We start from the raw sequence: 21,234 nt of genomic DNA, 5'->3' as shown, positions 1-21,234 counted from the left end.
GCACTTGTCTTCAATGCCCTCCATCTTCCCAGGCAAGGCCAGGGAGAAGAGATGATCCCCCGGGGCAGGGCAGGCAAGCAAGAGCCACCCTGATGTCTAATAACTGACAAGGTGCCACAGCATGTCACTGGCAAAGCATCCCCAGCAGACACACAGAGCTTGGCTCTGCCCCCTCCAGACCCAGGTATCCTTTCTACCTGGGAGCCTGGAGACCCATTGGTGAGGGTTTGAACCCTCAGGACAAGGCCCCAAGATTGGGGTGGGAAGTTGACTGGGAGCAGAGTGCACAGTACGCTGCAACCACGCCCCAGGTTCTCACCTGCCCAAAAAGGGAAGGGCCTGGAGGCCAGGAGCCCAGTAGGCCTCAGCCACTAAGTCTCTCCACTCCCAAACACTGCAGCACTCTGGAAAATCGGCTGTTTCCATGGCAACCATAATACCGGGGTCCTCCCTTCCCCCTCCACTCGCTACAGGCTGCACTTCCAAATTTGGGGAGTGGGGAGGGCCAGGGGAGCTGAGATGATGACCTTCCTGCACACAGCCCCCCTCACCGCCCCGCCTGCCTGCCTGACCAGAGGCTGCTGTCTCTTCACCCCCCGTGCTCCAGGGCCTCTCAGTCAGACGAGGAGAGGCTTACTGGGCTTTCTAGTCCCTCAGAGCAGCCAGGGGAACCCCATCTACCTGAGCCCGCTCCCAAATATCCCAGGTCTAGGAGAAAAGGGGCCCTGTCTTCTCCCTTTCCCACCCCACGAACCCAGACAGCACACCATCCCGGAGGAAACCCTGCCTGTGCCCCGAGGGGGCCCGAGAAGCAGGAGCGCGTGATGCCCCACAGGGCAGTGCGGCGGGAGGGTCCGGAGGTGGTGCGGGCGCCCCGAGCCCACACGTTCCGAGTAACGCAGACCCCAACCCGTAGACAGGCGGCGACGCACCCAGCTGCACACAAAGACCCCGAGAGGTAAGGCAGACCCCACGGGAGACACGAGGCAGCCAGGGAACATGGCGCTAAGCGCACAAAGACCAGCGGGGCGGGCAGCGCGAGGACAGGACGGACGCGCACCTCCCCGCCCCCTAGCCTGGGCGCACGAGCCGCCCGCCGCCTGCCCAGGCCCCGGCCCCGGCCGGCTCAGCCAGGCCTCCCCGGGGATTTATTACCCCGCTGCTCTCACACTGCAGCCGGTTTATTACGCGGGGCGGGCCTGTTAAAGCCTAAGGGCGTTTATTACACTGTGGGGGGATCGGGTGGAGAGACACTTCTTGGGCCCAAGAGGTGAAGGATGAGTGGTTTATTGGACTGGGGCGGCAGTAATTACCCTGGGGAGACATTTCTCTCCCCAGCGCGGCGCTCCCGCCCGGGGGCGCCGAGGGCTCGGTTTGGGGTGGAGGGCGGGCAGGGGCGGGGCTCCGCCGGGCCGCTCCCAGCCCCTCCCCGGCGGGCGCGAGCTCCAGAAGTGCCTCCTGTGTCTCACCAGGCAAGCTGTCCTCTACCCTGGCCACTGGACTCCCCCGGGTAAGGTACAGAGACACGGAGCCCAGGACACCACACCACACCTAGGACCTCTGCAAGGTTCTGGAAGGGGCTCCGCAGAGGAGAGGGGCCTAAGCCTAGGCCCAGAATGTTGCCCCTAAGATGGCCCATACCCATTGTTTTTATTCTCCCCTCCCCCAGTGCCCCCCCTTCCAGTAAATGCTAGTGAACTGCATTGTGCATAACATCGGGGGAGGGGCCCACTCCTGAAGGCCAAGGCAAGAGAGACAAGGGAAACAAGATGCCACAGGCCCAGGGACCTGACACCTTCTGCCTACACCCAACATAGTCCCCTCAGTGCCTCCTAGACCCAGAAATTTACTGATCCAGTAAAATACTAAATGATCAAGAATCTTCCATAAAGTTCCCACACACCTGCACTCTAGAGAAAAACAACCAACCATTAATAATGGTTCGCTAACCCAGACCCAAACACTAACATCCCATGTGAAAAAACACCCATGCAGGAGGCCCCTGTGGTTAAAACTACATGTGCGGACCCTCCGTCTGCCTGTCTCCTTGTAGCATCAGAAACCATGTCAAAACCTTCTGATAGACCTAGAATAATGAGAGGGTAAATGTCCTGCACAATCCAGAAGAGCCACGTCCTGGTGCCCATGGCCCATACCCACTCTTTGTATATGGACCCTCACAACCCAAGGGGACCCCCACAGATCCAGAACCCTGGGATCAGCTCTCTCTCGAGCTAAAATCCCAGAACAGTATCTTATGCCCCCTCTTGGCTTCAAACCATCCAGTCAGATATCCAAGTTAACACACCCATACCCATAATCAAAATAAATGCCAGCCTCAAGAAGCTGGAGTGGTGAACCCAGAACCCCTAGAAGCTACTGACACAGAACCGAGCTGAGACTGACCCCTCCATCAGGCTTCAGAGGGTTTCAGAAACAAAGGCCTGAGGCTGAAAGACTCCTCAAGGACTCTGAAACCAGAATCAGGGTCAAGGGCCAGGAGACTTTCACCCCCTCAGGCCATTTTTAGAACCCAGATGTCCTGGTCCTTGATGCCCAGACCGATCAGGTGCAGGAGTGTCAATGGTGTCTGGCAGGTGGGTGGGGATGTTATGTAACAGGAGGAGTTGGGGATGGAAGGGTAAAGGAGGAAAGAGTGAGGAGAAGGAGGGAAGGAAGGCAAGGAGAAACGCAGGGAGAACCCCAGAGAAGGGAAGTGGAGAAGCAAGGGCAGGAAAAGAGGCTCCCTCACACCGGAAGATGCTAGGGGGGCAGGGACAGAAGAAGGGTCTCCCCTGCCTGGAAGTCTCCCAAGCTGGCCTCTTCCTCTAGCCAGCCACATGGGAGTCCCAAGAGAAGTCTGTGCTTTTGCCTCCCATATGGCTAAGGTGAGCAAAGGTGGGGTTCTGCTCTGACAGGTGGCCTCCTCCCTACTCTTCTGTACCTGACCTTTGGCCCTCTTCTCCCTCTCACCTGCCTGAACCCCCACCTGCTCCTCCACTCAGTCTCCTACCTTCCTCCATCACTGCCCTCCAGCCCCCTCCAGCTTTTCCTCCACTTCCATGTGGCACCGGCAGCCACTGGCCCTCTTGGGGCCGTTTTCTCCTCTGCACCAGTGTTGCAGAGTTGCCCACCGTGCTCTCTCCTCCATTTTCTCTCCCTCTTGCCCAGCTCTTTTATCCCGACTCAGCCCCTTCACTGAGACTTCCCCTGACACTCCAGCTCCCAGCCCCTCCTGCCAGTCTGCTCAGCTCCTCTCACCTCTCCCTTCCTTTTTCACCTCCTCTGCTCTGCCCCCCACAACACTCTCCCCCAGTATCCCTGGCTCCCCTTTCCTTATCTCACCCCTTCATGCCTCTCCTCATTGCCCAGAAATATCATGTCTTAATCTGGGCCCCTGGGGAGCAACACTGGGCCACAAAGGAGCCAAAGGGGACAGTGAGGAGGAGGGAGGGAGACAAAGAGGGCGAGAGTTCATGGGGAGAAAAAGGAGGCTGAGACCAGGAGCAAGGTCTGGGGTGGGAGGGTGGAGACAGAGCGAGCCTGGAGAGCCTGCCTGGAGAGGACCACAGCTGGGGCAGAGGGGAGGAGAGGGACACCCTGCGGGGAAAAGAGAGTGGAGCGTGAAGAGGGGGGTTGGCAGGGCCACCCCTGGCAGCGGGAGGGAGGGAGAGCAGAGGCATGAAAAATGGGCTGAGGATGAAGTCGGAGAAAAGGGAGGAAGAAAAGCAGGAGAGAGGGGTGGAATGGTCAGAAATGGTGCAGGGGGCAAAGACTAGGCAGCAAGGATGGGCAGGCAGAGAAGAATGCAGCCATGGTGGGCCGTGTGGGGCACAGAGAGGGAGTGATGAAGATTCAGGCATGGAAGATGAGCGAGGCACAGAAAGGGAGTAAAAAGTGAAAGGTGATAGAGGGACAAAAACGGAGAGCACAGAAGTTGGAGGCAACAAGGGTGCAGAGTGTGAGCTAGTGAAGACACGCGAGGAGAGATGATGGGGCTCAAGATAAAAGGTGATGGTAGCTTGGAGATGGCAGAGAACCAAGATGGGAGGTGATGGGGGTATAGAGATGGGAAGGCAGGTATAAGAAATGAAGTGCAGGGATGTGAAGTAATGGAAGTACAGAAATGGGAGGTGATGGAGGACTGAGATGGGGGCCAAAGATGGGATGTGATGAGTGGCACCATGTGAGAGGTGAGAAAGGCACATGAGAGAGAAATGGAGGTACCTTTGGAAAGTGATGGCAAGGTACAGAGATTGGAGGTGATGTGGAGTACAGAAGCGAAGTGAGGAGCAGACTAAAATGGGAAATGATGGGGTCTCTGGAATGGAAGGTGGTGACAGGAAGGATTGAAATGGAAATGAAGTGGAATGTTAAGGGGCACACCTGGCACTATGAGGGATCAGAAGTCATGGTACAGTGACGGGGAGTGATGAAGCCATAGAATATGAGGACAGAGATGGAAGGCGAGGGGTACAGAGTTGGGAAAGGATGGCTCGACTTTTAAGCGTCCAAGCCACCGAGCAATGAGGGGACTGAGATGGGAGGTGATGAGGGGCAGCAATGAGAAGTGACAGAGGTTGGAAACAGAGGTGATGGGGTCTGAGAGGAAAGGTGAAGAAGGTTGAGACAGATGGTTATGAGGGACTGTGATAAGAAGTAATGGTCAGTGGAGAGTGACAGTGTACTAACCCAGGAGGTGGCAGGAGACAGGAATGGGAGGTGAAGGGGGCACTGGGACAGTGGAACTTAAATTCCAAGCAATAGGGCTACAGAGATGAGAGAGGCTGAGGTTCACAGGCAGAGGCAGGACAGAGATGAAGGGGTGTGGAAAGGAGAGGTGGAGACGAAGGGAACTAGGCTGGGAGAATGGCGGGACAGGGAGGGAACCGATCGTTTAGGAGGTGATGGAAGGACAGAAAGGGACAGGAAGGGAAGGTTGCTGGAGAGACGGGGTTTAGAGACAGACACGAAGAGGCGAACGCAGAAGAGATGGGACTGTCAGAGACAAGAAATGACCAGTGACACGGAGGGGAGGTAGGGGGACAAAGACAAGAAGATAATGGGGTGCAGAGACGCAGCCCCAGCGGAGGGGAGGTGGGATGAGGCAGCAGGGAGGTAAACCAGCTGGAGAAACGGTACGAGGCAGAGATGGAGCAGGCGGGAGGGAGAGAAACGGGGGACGGGAGAGCTGGGCAGAAAGCATGAAAGGACAGACAGGGAGGTGACGGGCAGCGGAAACAGGAAGGGGAGCAAACAGGCCGGGAGAAGCAGAAGGTGAGGCCAGGGAAGGGTGGTGATGACAGAGAGGGTGGGGGAGAGGAGAGGGTGGGGCCGGAACGGGGGAGCCCGAGCCGGCGGGCGAGGGGCTGGGCCCGGGCCGCACACGCGGGAGGCGCGGGCGGTGGGGGCGCAGCGCGGCGGTCGCCCACTTACCGTGCCCGCCGCGGGTGAGGAAGGGCATGCGGTTGATGGCGATGGGCACAGTGCCGTGCTTGCTGTGGAAGTGGTGGACGTGGTGGGTGGTGCTGAGGCTGGAGGACACCCGCGCCCCCTCGGCCGCCCCCAGCAGCAGCAGCAGCGGCAGCAGCGGCAGCAGCGGCCGCCCGGCCGGGGCTGGGGGGGGGCGCGGGCCCCCCCCCGGCCCGCTCCCCCCGGGGGGCATCTCGGCCCGGCCGCAGCCACCTCACAGCCCCATGGCCGGGCGCGAGGAAGCGGCGCTGCAGGGCCCCGCGAGGCCCCTCCGGCTCCGAGCCCCGGGAGGGTTGGGTGGAGAGCAGGAAACCGGAGCCCGAGCCTCGGTCCGGAGCAACGAAATCAACTGGATTCCGCCGGGGGCTCCGGGGTCCGCGGAGCGACAACGCCAAGGTCCAGGACGCCTGGGTCCATGTCGAGAAGCTACGGGTCTCCGCGCGTCCCGGCGGGTCGGAGCGGTGCCAAGAGCCGTCAGAACCCCGGGGGAGCGCCCGGGGGAGGGGGCATGGCGCCGGGGGGAGGAGAGGCGAGCGGGGGAGAGCCTGCGGAAAAACCGAGCCGGGGAGGCGGCCCGGAGGAGAGCGACGGGGGGCGGACGGAGACCGCGGCCGGCCGAGCCGCTACCACCCGACGGAGGCCCGGGGAGAGGAGGGAGCGGCCGGGGGGAGGGGGCGGGAGAAGGGGGAGGGAAGCAAATCCGGGTGAGGGGGGAATGGGGGGAGGGGGGAGGAGAGGAGGGAACGGGCTGAGCAAAGGAGAGGCGCGAGCCTGCGAGATTCCAGCGGAGAGATGGAGGCAGCGGAGTGTTGCTGCAGAGGCTGAGCGAGCTGGCGGGGAGAGGGAGGGAGGAGGGAGGGGGGGACGGCGGAGCGGGGGGAGGGCGGAGGGACACGAGCGGCTCCCGATCGGCGGGCGGCGCTGGGCAGCTCCGCCGCGCGGCTCCTGGCCAGCCCGCTTGGCGCGCCCGTCTCCTCCGCGCGCGCCCGTCCCTCCCCCACGCCCGGGAGCGCGCTCGCCTCCCGCCCCCTCCGGAGAAAGGGCTCTGATGAATAATTGAACAGGACCGAGGAAAGCAAGAAAGGCCGCTCTCCTCCTGCACTCCCCTGCCCCTGCACCTGGATGAACCCCTATAGTGCCTGCTGGTCCGGAGCTCAGGGATGCGGCCGCCGCCACCTCTGCACGCACCCCTCGGAACACACGTGCGCGCCAGGATGTGGAGGGGCTTGGGTATGGAGACACCACGTGTCCACACAGGCACCAGTATGCGAGCACGCACACATAGGCTCAGACACATGCATACATGTGCTCGGACATTGGCACATGAAGTCACATTTAGCCAAGAACATACAGAGGCACACACAGGCACACACACATACATGTTTGGTCACAGGCACGGAACAGCCAGCACACACAGATACCTCCTTCAGCTCACCCTCCAAACACAGGGTCACCCATAATGCACACATAGCCCAGAGCCTTCAAGGTACTCAAGACCACACATATACACACTAGTCCCCACCTCCCCAAAAGGGTGCTCCCCAACCCCTGCACACCCTCCTGGACTCCTCCACTCCTTCCTCTACACTCCCCCTGCTCCACCAGCCTCAGCCTCTCCCTCCACAGAGGTTTCCAGGACACTTGTCCACTGAGTGCTTTGGGACAAAATCCTTCCTGGGCCACTTATGTCCACTTGAGGAAGCCACTTCTTCTTCTAGGTGCTCCTCCACTGGGATCTTCCTCCAGGCTTTTGGGGACCCCTCGGAAGCATGTGTCATCACCCCAGAGGAAGTGCAGGGAGGATGCACATCTGGACACCACCTCTGCCCCCACCTCAACCTGCAGTGGGTGAGCTAATGCTCTGCTAGGCCTGGGGAAGCAGGTGTGGGAGGCGAGACTGAGGGGAGAAGGAGGTGGAGGCAGCACCTGGAACGAGCCAAAGAAACAGTGTAGGCTTGAGGAGGAGAGGTGGTGAGGAAGGGGCAGAAGGAAGGGGGAGGGCAAATGAGCAAGGGAGGGAGAAGCGGGGCAAGAGCGGGCTGACTTCTGCTGACTGACCCGGAATTCAGTTTTAGAGCAAAAGCTGTCACCGTGAGCCCCACACATGTTGCACCCCGCTGTAGGATGCAGTCAGGACTTGGGACAGCCCCTCCGCCGCAGCTGCCAGGGGTCCCCAGCCCTTCAGAAGTGAAGAGAGGGGTCCTCAGGCACCCAAGAGGAGGCTTTGAGGTGGTGTGTGGCCCCAAAGGGAGGAGAGACTGCAGGTGGGGAAGCAGGGATGGCCCCCCTGAAGCCTTATCCCCCTGCCCTCTCCACCCCATTCATGTGCCCCTGGCTCTGGAATAGAGGCTGACAACAGTTCTGGGCAGGCAGAACATGTATGGCCCCAGAGGGAAGGAGGGAGGAGCCAGTGGCAGCCAGAGGAGAGGAAGGAAAACCTCCTTAAGGCCAATCAATACCAGTGAGTGGGAAGTGGAAAGAGTTGGATGGGGTGACACTGGGGAACAAGGTGGGAAACAGAGGGTTAAAAAGAAGAGAGGGAGAGGCCTGCAAGAGATCAATAGAGGCTGCAGAAATGAACAGAGCAAGTAGAGAGATGAGAAACAGAGACGGGGCAGGGATGGTGAAGAACTAACTGCCTGGGAGGGACCAGAGACAGGCCCTGAATGACAGAGCAGCAAGTAGACCCATGCGAGCACCTGAGCCCCAACCTCAGCCCTGGGGTTTCAGCTGCATGTCGTGAGGTGTCCCTCCCTTTATCTTCCCTCCCTCTTTCATGTCATAGTTTCTATTATATTCTCTCCCCCACTTTCCTCTCCCATTCCAGAGATGGGTTCTCTCCCTCTAATCTCTCTCCTGCCTTCCCGGAGTAGATTCCTGAGCCTTAAAGGGACATAGAGGTCCCCTCACCAGCAGCCCCCCAAGGTGGAGTCCTCATGTCATAGATGGAGACACTGAGGACACAAGTTGGGAAAGGCTGTCCTGAAGGCCAGACCTCTCCTCACCTCAGCCTTCACCCCACCTGACAGCTCCAGATCCCATCCCAACTCCCTGAGGACACCCTCGGCCACTCCCACCCTCTTCCCTCTCTTCAGTGCAGGGCCCCTTGGTGCCAGTGGTGCCCTTAGGGCCTCCACACTCAGGGGCAGAGCAAACTGAACAGGCCTTTCAGCCAGATTCCTGCTTGAACTCGTGCATGAGTGGGGCCCCAGGAGGACCAGCCATACAGAGACAGCATGACCACGAAACAGCCAAGCACAGAGAACTGGGAGGAGGCACAACCCCAGGAGAAGAGGGAGTTGTGGCCTGGGAAGCTCAGGCAGAGCCCCGCCCCCAGATTCCTGTGCTGCCCTTCAAGCGCAGACAGGGCCGCCTGGCCGTGGAGCCCTGCCACCCCAGGCTGCACCCACCTCGCCTTCACCTCCATGGCTTTGCTCAGGCTCTGGCACCAGACACAGACCAGTGCTCAGGGATGGTGACACTTCCCCAGATATGCCCAGCACCCCAGCCCCACTTCTCACTGCCTCCTACCTGCCTGGAACCTGAAGAAGTTGCTCCACCTCTCTCCCCACCCTTGCTAAAAAGTGGCATGACCTCCTAAACCCCCATCCATCTCTGTTACCGCTTCCAGAAGGCTCCTCTGCATGGGAGTGGAGTAGTGAGGATGGGCAGTAGTGCTTCTGGATCCTCACCCCTGCACCCTGAACAAGAGTGCCCACCACGGGCACCACCACTCCCCCCAGGCTGAATGGGCAGCGGTGGGGAACAGAGTCAGGAGTACCTGGTTCCAGGTGTGCTCTCCCACTGCACCCTGTGACTTAGGGCAAGGAGGCCTCAGTTTCCTCATCAGTTCAGTAGGACGGTTTGTCTCCGTCCCACTGCATTCACTGAGGAACAAGTTCTAAGCTGCTGAACACTGAACAGTCAGTGGGATTGTTACTGTTATGCAGCAAAGCTACCACCGTCTCCAGATCTGCACGGCTGGGTAGGCGGGAGAGGGAGAGAGCCGGCCCGGTCGTCTTTATGCCCCGGCAGCGAGGGCTCACGTGCCCCTGAGCTGCCCATCACCTGGGGGCTTTGGAAGGTACAGGTGGCAGCAGGCAGACAAGGAAAATCCTGCAGCCAAGGTGAGGGTGTGGAAGTACTCAAGGGCAGGCCATGCCTTTGAAAGTGTGGAGGAAGATGGGCTAGACTTTCTTCCAAAGGGGAAGGAAAAACCAAGACCAGCCCAAGAGCCCAAACCCTGGAACCAGTAGTAGGTTTATCCCATAAGAAACTCAGGACTCATGCCCCAGGGACTAAGGCTCCACAGGCTGGCACAGAGACAAAGGCGCTGAGCCCGGTTCCTAGCCCGTGTCTACTACTAACTCCTCTGGAAGCCCTGTCTCCCCAGCATGTGTGCGTGTGCATGTGTGCGTGTGTGTGACCACCCTTGGTCTCCAAGCAGGGCTCCCCAGAGAGGACATTCAAGCACCACCTGAGGGGGCTATACTCTTCTCCCTAGCCATTGCCCGAAGCAGACCTTCAGGGGGCACTCCACAGCCCCCTTGGGTAGGAGGGGGCCTCTCCCCTACTCCTGCTCCTACTGCCCTCCCGCTGCCAGGCTTTAACAGCTGCTGGCCCCCAAAGCTGAGGGACTGGAAACTGCTGCTGAAGCTGCCCTTTCTGGGGAGGGGCTTCACATAGCATGCAGTTTGGCAGGCAGATGCCCAGCCAGGAAGGAGGTAAACCAGACAAGGACACTAGGGAGTGTCCTTGTGGCTCCAAGAGACAACCTGCAGCTGGGATTCTTGGGAGGAAAAGAAGGAACTGTTTAGCCAGTGTCTAGGGAGCCAGCTGTCCAAAAGGCCTGGCCTCCCAGGAACCTCCAGAGCCTGCCCTCTGGGTGGTGGCCTACTCTGGGCACAAAATACCAGGCTTCCACATGCTTTGGCGGGCACCGAAGAAGGGATGCAGGTGGACACAGCCCCTGCCCTGTGCAGTCCTGTGTATGTGTGAGCTACATGTAAGACCATCACCAGACTCCCACAGGGAGAGCAACAGAGGGTGCCGCCTTTGGTTATGGGTGAAGGGAATAGTGTCCAACCATCTCAGAATGAAGAGTAGAGGCCATCCGTCAACAGATGGCCCCAGATATTCAGGCAGCAGCAATCCTACACAGGCCCAAGAGAAAAGACTCCAAGAGGGGGCAGTAGTCAGAAGCTCCCCTTGGGCTCTCATGGTAAGAAGGAATGAGAAGGAAGCAGCCACACAGCCCTCAGAACCCTGCCCTCCTCCCCAGCGACCCTCTGGCTGGGAAAGGGCCCAGACCTCCCCCAGAGCCCGCAGCCCTCCCAGGCACTCACGGTCGTTGCAGACAGGGCCTCCATAGGAAGTCATGGTGCAGTCACAGGTGAAGCCATCCCACTGCTGCAAGCAGACACCCTGGTTGGCGCAGGACTCTTCGGTGCAGGTGGTGCTGGGGCCTGGGAGAGGCAGGAGGAAGGAACACCCCCCACTCAGCCAAGCCCCCTCCCTCCCCAGGAGGTGCGGAAGCTATAGGGCCAGGCTCTCATTTCTGCCAGGCTGAAAGGGCCAAATACTGACAAGGGAGGTGGGGTGAGGATAAGGGGCTCAAGTACTGCTAGGCTTGGCCTTGAACTGTGACCAGGGTGGGAGGCAACAGGGAGGACAAATGACCCTTCACCCCCTGTACCCCTGCTCCAGACCTGTAGGGCGGGCTTCTGTGAGGTCTGAGAGAAAGGGCTATACTTTGCTGGCCCTCTACAGCCTGCAGGGTCACACCAAACTCCTCCACACTACACTCACCATCACAGCCCCTCTCCACCTGCCCGATGCGGTGCAGGGCGTCAGCAATGAGGTCTGGGAGGCGCCCGTTGAGGTCCACTGAGGCCAGGCAGCCCTGAAAGCCATCCCGAGAGGCCACAAGCTTGGGCAAATTGCTGAACATATTCTTGCTCAGACCGCCAATGTACAGCTCCCCTGCAAAGGGAATGAGGTCAGACCTAGGCATCCTAGTCCCCATTTCCCTGCCAGGCCAATAGCATGCTGCTGTCAGGTCCTCCAGGCCTGTGGTGTCCCATCCCAGACTCCAGTTTCCCTACAGAGATCCAGGGACCTGCATATCCCACCCCTACCTCTTCTTTCTTCCTTCACTCTACCATCTGTCTGCTCCCCTCCCAGAGAAGCCCAGATGCCTGGGGGGTGCAGGGGGAGCAGCTGGAGGAGCGGACTCCACGCTATCTCCCACACATCTGATTCCAGTTCCGGCTGTAATCAGGGCCTTTCATAGATGTGCAGCCCCGTCCCCTGCACCCCCGCTCCCTCCCTTTCAAAGTCCCCAGTTCCCAGAACCCCTTCAGGCTTCTCCCATCCCCTCCCAACTCTGGGTTCTTTCCTGGGGCTTCTAAACCTAGCTCCCTTCCCACTAGGGCTTGGCCTGGGGACTCTGGGTGACACCAGGAAGTTCCCCTAAGGGATACGTGATCCCACACATCACTGCCTGGCCACATCGTATCTAACTTCCTAGAAGTTTCAGCCAGCTCAGGGCAGAGCTTCAGCAAAAGTTAATCCTGACGTCCTGGCCATGGACTCATTGCACCACAAGACGAGCCCAGACCAACCCTGGGCTGCTGCCACTTCGGATTCTCTGTGGCACATCGCCCCCTTCTGGGAGTAGGGAGACTAGCAGCCGTATGCCCGGAGATGTGGCCTAGCATCTGACCAGGCTTCCAGTTCTGCCTGCCTCCAGGCTGGCTTTGTGACCTCAGGCAAGCCATCTAGCCTCTGAACCTTCCATTTCCTCCTCTCTAAGAGGAGGGTGAATTCAATGGCCACTGAGGAAGCTCTCTAAGCCTGGACAGTCTGAGTCACATCGACTCCCAGAGGCCCCTGAGGGGCTGAGGACCACTGTGGGCATGTGAAGGAGGTCCCTCGTGTTGCCCCAGTGGTCTCTGGGAAAGCTGCGGGCCTTTTCTTTACCCTGTTCCAAAACCCCAGTCTCTAGGCTATCCTTCCCTGATCTCTCAACCACCCATTCTGGGGGCAGGCAATGACTGCTTCAATAGCTACCAGAGAGGCCCTGGGGAATGGGAAACCCTGGTGTGATGCTGAGCCTACTAGGGAAGCCCGGATCCAAAAAAGTCCCCAGAGCTATCCCAGCCAACACTCAAGGTATATGACCAGGGCAGCATGCAGGGACCTAGTGGCCCTACTCCCTCTGCCCTCATCAGCTGCCCCTCCCACCACACCCATGGGAGGCATCTGCCAGGACAGAAGCTCCCTCATCTTCCTCCAGCCCTCAACCAAGGCAGGTTTCTTGACCTTGGTGGTCCAAGAGATCTTCAGAAGCCCTGGACTACCTACTCCTACCTCAAGAGTGAGGCCACAGTGCTCCCTATGAAACACTTCCTGCCACCAGACTCAGTGTTGAGAGGGCAGCCTTGCAGGAGAGCTGAGCAGAAGTTTGATGGGCAAATGTCAGGCTGGACACAGCAGGGATTGTGAAAGAGAGGTGGAAACCATGGGCAGGGGAAACAGAGAGAATCTCAGGGGTGAAAGAGTATCCCAGGGCAGGGTGATCTTTTGGGTGGAGTGGGACCTGGGCTAGGGCCAGGCCTTTTCCTGAGGCCCCAGGCCCCACCTTTGAGATCGAGGTTTCGGGCGCCATTGGAGTGCTGTGTGACAGTGCGGGAGTCAATCTTGAGCGTGTGCACGTTGCCTGGGTCCCTGGACACCACCACGTTGTGCCACTGGTTGTCATTGACTGGTTTGTCTGAGTTCCCCTTCATCAAGGACGGGCCATTCCCCAGGTCAAAGACGTAGTGGATGTACCTGCCCCACAGTAGGGAGGAGACACTGGGTCAAGGCTGGGATGATGCTGGGAAGATGGGGTAAGGAGGAGCTATAGATGGCAGGGGTCTGGGGCACCACAGGAGGAAGGGATGGGGAGGGAAACCATAGTGGAGGGATTCAAACCAATGGCAAGAGGACACTGGTGTGAGATGCCATCATGGGGAGAATGTTGGGAGGCAAGGCCAGAGGCTGTGGCTCCTGTCAGACTCAGAAGAGCTGCTGGGAGAAGAGGTTTGTGAGGACAACAGAGCCTTCTAGGGACAAGGACAGAGCAGCTCTAGGGTGGAGTCCTCTTGGGTAGGAGAGGCCATAGGGACAAGGTCCCATCTTCCACCTACAGAAAGGGCCAGAGGGCCTGAACCAGGACAATTAACGGAACAGATGTAACTGGGGAAACCCTGTTAAGGAAGTAACTGGGGAGTCAGCAGGGGGAGGAGGAGCTGCTTCTCCATTTTCGCTATGGCTGGGGAGCTGAATCTTGACCTGTGGTTTGGAGAACTGGGCATCTCAGCCAGTGGCTAGGGGTGCATATCTTGTTCAGCGGGGGGGGAGGCCCATTTCCGTGACAGTGGTGCAATGCCCAGCACCTCACCCCTTGACCAGCTCAATGACAATGAAGTCATTGCCGTTGCCTGAGTTGAACAGGAGAAGCCCATCCGGGGCCGTGGTCTTGAACTGGAAGAAGAGGTGCATGGAGGCATAAGCTTGGAGCGTTGCAAGTGCCAGGTAGCTGCTGCGACTCTTGAAGGTGACGGGATCAGCCACAATGGCACGCAGGCCAAAGCGAGCATTGAGCTCACAGTAGGTAATGTCACCATCCTTGCACTGGTCCATGTAGGGCTGGCCATTGAACACCAGCCCACTCAGGTGCCCAATGAAGTTGGAGGGCACCACGGAAATGAAACGCCGCTCCGTCATGATGCCTGTCTCGATGTTGTGGAACTCCAGCCGAGTATGGGCTCCTGCCATCTGTCCTGCTCGGGACAGACAGAGATGAGGGCAGTGGGTTTGGGGCACGGACTGCGGGATCTTTTCTGGGTCTGAGCCTTGGGTTCCAAGAAGCCTCCCCTCCACACAAGGGTCACACAGGAGAGGCATCAGCCGATGCCATCAGGTGGCTGCTGGCAGCAAGCACGACTCCTGGGTCTAGGAGGAGCTGTGGGACTCGATAGTCCAGGGCCGACAGGCATCCAGGGACATGCCGCCTGCATTTTATAGGAGTTGAAATGGCCCCTGGAATCCAGGCCTCCATAACATATCACCCCAGAGGGAGAAATGGCAGGGACAGCTTGCAAGATGGAAGGGAAGCCCAGGCAATGGTCACCAAAAAGAATGGGGCCCAAAAGAGATCAGTAGAGATGTGTCCACCTCCCTGGTCCCAGACCACTTACCCTCCACGGTCACATTGTCCACAGACAGCTGCAGGCTCTTGCCACGCCGCACCACCCTCACCGTGTGCCATTCATTGTCATTGAGCTTGTGCCCCGCAAAGAGTGTCTCTGGGCCTTTACCTGCGGCACCAAGGGGGATGTGAACATGGCGCCTATACACACTTGCATATGGTTTCATGTATGGTACCACCCCAGGCACCCAGAGCCTCAGCACCGCACACACACATGCATACAGGTACACACACTCACATAGAGCTTTTACACACCCAGTCATAAACCCAGACACACTCGGTCCTACCACATTGGGAGACTCCTGAGGGTGTCATCTGAATAGAGTAGGATGTGAATGGTGCCTCTGGAGTTGTTCCCTGAGGCCCTGCACACAGACACTCACACCTACAACCAACATGTTCTTCCCTGTGTCTTTTAAGGACCTTCAGTGTCAAGGTGTGTAGCCAGCAGGTAAATTCGCAACATATGTGTATAAACCTAAAACTTTCAAAAATACAAAGCCTTACCACCACCCAACTGTAACTAGGCACCCACAGCTTCACTGCTCGAGGACACTGCAAGAGGACACTCTACACCCCCATCTACAGAGGGACCCAATGTGACCTTTCAGCACACACCTCATTAGCTCACACACCCAGGAACACAACCACATACACAGCACACCCAGCATGGCCAAAGAGGGAAATGTTTCTTAAGAATTATAACCATTTATTCAAGACCAGGATTATCCACTTCCAAGTCTAAAACAAACAAAACATTTCTCTTTAGAGTGGTTGACTCTGCAGCACTCCCAGGTCATTCCTGGGCCCCCCAAGTCATGCCAGCAGGATCAGGGCTCACCACACATGCACATACAGGTACCAAACACACACAGAGATGTTTTGAGCACACACAGTCTCTCTGCCTGTGTCTGCTGTGTTCCTGTGATCTCTTGCGTGACCTCAGGGCACACCACCAAGCCGGGACACTCCAAGACAGAGCATTAAGCCCAGCCCGCTGGGATGCTTAGAAATGCCCACACTCCTCTCCATCTCACCCCTGCTGGGAGCTTCACTGTCACCTTTGAAAGCGCCCGTATTTGGCAGAAACTCCGCCACCACCCAACACAGGAGCTATGGAGGGCTGAACTCTGAGGCCATGGCCTCAGCTTGCGTCCCACTCCACTCCAGTCCTCATCTTCTTTTCCTTGACTCGACCTCCCCCTTGTGGCCACCTCTGGAGATGCGGTGGAATATTCCAGCCCCTCTGGCTTCTTGGTGCCAGAGGGTGGCAGGCCATCCTGCTGCAGGGGCCACCAAGTCTTTGCCCCACCCTCCTGAGGACTTTAAATGACAAGTGTTCCTGGCCTTCCTTTTCCCAGACCCAGTAAGCATGCTGCCCCTGGACCCTCCACCAACTCCCTGGTCCAGCCTCATTTGGCCCTTTCCGCCTCCATAACCACACTACCCCGACCCCATCCCAGGCCTGCTCCCCTCCCCACAACCAACACCCAACCCCTACACAAGCCAGTGAGGAAGGCTCTCCCCACCACCCCTCCCCAGATCCCGGTGTCCAGCGTCCCAGGCCCCTTGGGACTCTGCAGAAGAAGAGGGAAGCCACTTACTGGGTGCGCAGCCGACGCGCAGGCAGTCTGGGGGGGCCATGGGGCGGGCAGAGGGGGAGGGGAGACAAAAAGGCAGAACAAGTTGTTTTTTTTTTTTTACATCCTTCACAGGGAGGGGTGTCTGCAGGCGGGGGTTCCCCCCAGGGCCACTTTCCGGGGACCACGCGTGCCCAGGTGCCCTCTCCCCTTCCTCAGTTGGACCCCTGTCCCTCCTGCCCCCAAGGGGGCTCCAACCCTCCCCAGAGCTGGGAGGCAGGGCAGTCAGGTGATGGGAAGAGGACTTGTGTCTCCCTTCTTGGAGGGTCCCAGGCCTCTTGTGTCTGAGGGAGATGGGCACCTTGGGAATCCCAGTCGTACAGGGGATCACTGCGGGGCTGAGGGCTTGGCCAACCCCACATCTCCCTGTCTCTGGGAGGGAGATGAATAGGGAAGGCCAGAGTCCCTGCATCCCCTGTTCTGGGACGACTCCCTGCTCAGAGCCCAAGTTGCAATATGCCACTCCCTGTGCCCCTCTGGGCTCTGAGCTAAATGGAGGGGTCAGTCCCAGGGCCCCCTTCCCGTGGCCATACACCTCCCAAAGTCCCAGGGGGCTTGCACCACCCCTACAGGAACCTTCCTTCAAGCCTTCCTAACCTGGAGAATGCCAGGCTGCCACTGGGGACTGGAGTGAACTTCTCCCTGAAGAGGAATTAGTAGTAATCTGTTTTCCTAGGGAGGAGCTAAGGCGTCTTAGATGGGGATACTGAGGCCGCCAAAGTGTGACTTCAAATGACACCAATTCCCCTGTGGCTTTGTGGGGGACATGGGCCCCTTGGGCAGTGCGGCTGAGCTCCACACAGCAAGCCACGGACAAGCAGGTCACCACAGGCAAAGTCTCCTGCCCCTGCCCCAGCCCCAGCATTGCTATCCTAGGACTCCAGGCCCAGAGGGCACCCTGGTCTGAAAGCACACTGTCCACAAAGAGCTGCAGTCCAGGGCCTCAGGGCCTCTGGTCACACCCAAGGGAACACATTGCCCACAACACGTGAGCTGGACGGCCTTGCAGGGTGAACAGCTCATGTACCAGGGTCCTATGAAATTGGGACTTAGGGCCTCTGGATGCCTGCACCCCGCCATCAGACCCGGATAGCCTGAGGCTGCAGGATGGCCCGCGCTGTGAGGCAGAGGAGCTGGGTCCTGACCTCATCAAGCGACTGCAGACAGATCTCTCTCTGAACCTCAGCCCCCCTCCCTGGGAGCTGAGGGGCTTGAAAAAGAGAATCCTGAGCTGTCCCTTGCCTTCCAAAGAGGTCAGTTACCAACAATATCCTGGCACCGTGTGGCTCCTCCCAGAACAGGCTCTGCCCCCAACCCCAAGGCCCAGGAAGTAAAGGGGGTTGAGGCACCTGGCATCCCCTGGGCCCCTGAAGGTTCCTGCAGCGGAGTTAAACCGATTCCCCTGTGGCTTTGTGGGGGACATGGGCCCCTCGGGCAGTACGGCTGAGCTCCACACGCGTTGTCAACCGCAGCAGAAGAGTGGGGGGAGCAGCCGGGACCCTAAGCCACAGCCTGGCACCAAGAGAGGGGCAGAGGAGGCAGAGGAAGGCTAAGGGGCAGATTCAGGGGGAAGTCAGAAGTCACAGTGAGAGGAAGGAGACAGAGAGGATGCAGACAGAAAAGAGGAAGACTAGGGGGAGAAGAGGGAAGGACAGCAGTTAGGGGGTGCCGGGCCCGGAGTCAGGTCACGGGGGCTCTCTCAGGGCCAGCAGAGTCTTCACCAATGAAGGGTCCAAAAAAGAAAAAAGGTTGGAAGGGCAGGCTGATCCCCTATTGGGGAAAGGCTCAGGGAGCCACTCAGTTCTTCCCCTCCCCTGCAGGGGAGGGCCAGGAATGGGGTTCCATCTGTCCAGAGAAGAGGTGTCAGCTCCAGGCCCGCCCCTGCAGTGACCACACCCTCAGCCCCTGCTTCAGTGGGGTTTGAGGAGAGCAAACACCCCTTGAAGATAAGCCAGCACCATCCTGAGCAAAGCCCAAAGTGTGGTCAGGGTAGAAACGTAGCCCCCCAGTGCACAAACTCGACCAGAGCGCAGCTCAGGGAGCAGTAGCTAGTAGCCTGGGCCTCCAGTTCAGGGAATGGACAGGCCCTGGCTGGAAACAGAGACCAGGGTGAGGGTATAAATGTGAGATGGGGAGGTGGGAAAGGCCATCTGTGTGGAGAAGGACTCAGGGGAAAGGCCCCAGGCTTCCTTCGCCCCTGGTTTCCTGTCCCACCAGACCGTCCAGACTGGAGATGGTGGCTCCAGGGCTTACTGCATACAGTGTCATCTCAGAAGTGACAGTGCCAAGTGGCAGTGTGTGGCCCTCGTTCAGAGCCATCTCCCCAGCATCCTGGCCTATCGAAGCGGCTTGAGAACTACTGATCAGCCCCAGGTGGGACCGAGGCACCCTCCCGTGGCCAGGGATTAAAGGGCTTTGGAATGTAAGAGGCCCTAAGCCTGGCTTACAACATGAGAAAGAGTTAGACTTGCTCTGTATGGCTCAAGGGGCCGAATTAGACCCACCTATAGGAATTTCGGAAGGGGTGGTTGACACTAAGGAAAAATGACTTACTGATTAGAATGGCCATTTCAGAGGTGAGATGTGGAGCTCTTGACGTGGAAGGTGTCTGAGCAGAGGTGGAGAGCCTCCTGTCCATGCAGGACACATGGGTGATTCATACACAGTGGGGCTGGCTGAAGAAGGTGACTTCTAAGGGCCCCTCCAGCTTGGAGATTCAATTACAATGCACCCTGCATGTCAGCCTCACGGATAGCTGGGCCCAAGTGGGCCCATCTCGTGGAGGGCAACTCCAGGGAAGGCAACGAAGGACAGGACAGGCTGGGCACTGGCCCAGAGGCCATACCTAGGGCAGAAGGAAGCTAGGAACACAGGTCACACGGGAACAGGGTTAAGAAACCAGGGACTCTACCATCCTCTAGGAAGAGAGATCAACCACCCTGCCCAGGGGTTGCAGACAGCAAAGCGCAGCATCTGTACTTGATCAGTCTATGCAGACATGGTGAAGTTTGGGGGACAGGGCAGGAGGCACAGTCCAATTTCTCTGGCATCCTCGGCCTAGAAGGAGGCAGCAGGTCCTTCTTGGCCCTCTCTGACCTAGCCAACACCCTCACTTCCGGAGGCTGCCACTAGAGCCTCCTCTCAGTGGTCCCACCAAATGGTCACTGGCAGCCTCAGCATCCCCTTCAGGACCCAACACCAAGTCTGGGTCATTCCACTGAGCACCCCATGAGCTGCACAGCTGCCTACATATGTCTGGCTTCCCTCCCTACAGGGTGAGACCACGAGGCCGGAGACCAAGCCTTGTCGGGCTTCTCTCTATTCCGCAGCTGCGAGTCCAGCCCAGGACTGGGGCTCTGGAGTTGTTGCCTGTCTGTGAGGCCCATGGGCCCTGGGTAGAAGCAGAGTGGGGGTTCTAAGGCAGGGGCCACACTGGGTCATGCAATATGGAAGCAAGCCCCCAGACCTGGCTCTAGCTTAGGTCCCTATCCCACTACGATTTTCCTTCTAGAAGGCTGGGTGAGTCTATACACGTGTCTTGCATCTGTATGTCTTCACTCCTACTGTCCCAGCTGAACCTCAGAACCACCAGAGAAAGCAGGCAGAGTGAGGATCCTCATCTCCATTTTACAAATAAGAAAACAGAGGTTCAGAAGAGGGGAGATGACTTACCTAGCAGTCAAGGAGACCAGAGCTAGAGCCCAGATCTTCCGGCCCCAGACCTAGGACTCGTCATCCCGGCCTGAGGCTGGATGGCTGGATGTGGACTGTGGCATGAGCTTGGCCAAGGCCTGTCATGAGCCGTGTTAGAGACGACATCTCTGTGATGGGGCTGGGCATAGCCAGAGGTGACAGAAGGGTGGGAGGACTGTCCTGCTGGCTGTCATCCTGAGGGCCACCTTGCTGTCTAACATCTTAGTACTTATATGGCACAGACAGAAAAGTATGTCCATGGGAAGGAGAAGGTAGTTGCTGAGAGTGAAAGATCATGAGGGCCCCCCAGAGATCATCTTCCTGGGCCAGGACACTGCCTCCTGTCTAATCTAAAGGAACCTTAGCTTCTTCCCAAAGGTCCCAAGACTGTTCAAGTAAGGAAGAAGCATTTACCTTCTGTGCAAACAGAAGACCCCAGATTTTCCCTGCTGTGTCCCCACCAAGCACACAGAGCCACATGTTTACCATACAGAGAACACACACATCCTAGGGCAAAGTGGGATATGTCACACAGGGCCACTCTGGGTCCTGGGCTGATGCCTTCCTCCTATAACCATTTAAGCCAGGGGATGTTGTACTGTACCCACAGAGCATTGGCCAAAGGGCATTTCCCATCCTGCCTTCCCCTGCAGCGCTGCCACCTATCACCCACTCTGTAGGCTGTGATCATGGCTAGAAGCAAAGCTTCAGGGAACCCTAAAGTTCCTGTCTCTGAGGCCCTGGCTGCCTGCACACCTGCCCACCTCCAGCCCCAGCCTCATTCTTTGTCCAAAAGGAGTACAAAGGCCAAGTGGCCAAAAAGGGAAAGGAAAGATATAATGTAAATTTATTAACAAGGTAATGAGCCCCCAAAAGACCAGTCTATCCCACAGATGCCCCAGAGACCAAGATTAGGGTGAGGCTCCAGATAAATATTTAAAAGCTCAAAGTTCTGTGTTCTTCCCAGTTGAGGATCTAAACTGCTCAAAGAGCTCTACTTTTCTTCCGGGTCCAGGACACAACAAGCATCTCTTGAGGCCTGAATCTGCGTGGCAAGCCCATGGGTGCTACACTTCTGTGCATTCAGAAAGGGGAGTCTGAAACGGACAGATGTGACCCCAGCCTGGACCTTGAGGGCCTCCACCTTCCAGTGTGGCCCTGACTGAAAGCCCC

The 21,234-nt window shown here is 58.2% G+C and overlaps 1 protein-coding gene across 30 annotated transcripts in view; it reads right to left on the bottom strand.

Moving 5' to 3' along the window:
• Positions 1-21,234, bottom strand: part of NRXN2 (neurexin 2) — a 103,049-nt gene that overhangs the window by 28,776 nt on the left and 53,039 nt on the right. For 11 of the 30 annotated variants that reach the window (XM_073217592.1, XM_017659184.3, XM_073217606.1 and 8 more), the window contains 6 exons: positions 16,333-16,359; positions 14,718-14,846; positions 13,919-14,300; positions 13,115-13,305; positions 11,281-11,454; positions 10,818-10,937 (listed from right to left, as the gene is read on the bottom strand). In XM_073217592.1, the coding sequence (XP_073073693.1) occupies positions 10,818-10,937; positions 11,281-11,454; positions 13,115-13,305; positions 13,919-14,300; positions 14,718-14,846; positions 16,333-16,359 (1,023 nt within the window). Of the gene's footprint in view, positions 1-5,436; positions 6,097-10,817; positions 10,938-11,280; positions 11,455-13,114; positions 13,306-13,918; positions 14,301-14,717; positions 14,847-16,332; positions 16,360-21,234 lie in introns of those variants that run through there. The other 19 variants (XM_017659174.3, XM_017659183.3, XM_073217607.1 and 16 more) reach the window with 4 other exon arrangements.

Source organism: Manis javanica, chromosome 11, assembly GCF_040802235.1.
Source record: "Manis javanica isolate MJ-LG chromosome 11, MJ_LKY, whole genome shotgun sequence".
Classification (NCBI taxonomy): Eukaryota; Metazoa; Chordata; class Mammalia; order Pholidota; family Manidae; genus Manis; species Manis javanica.
The sequence above is the reverse complement of the archived record's forward strand: the minus strand, read 5'-3'. Positions and strand labels throughout refer to the sequence as shown.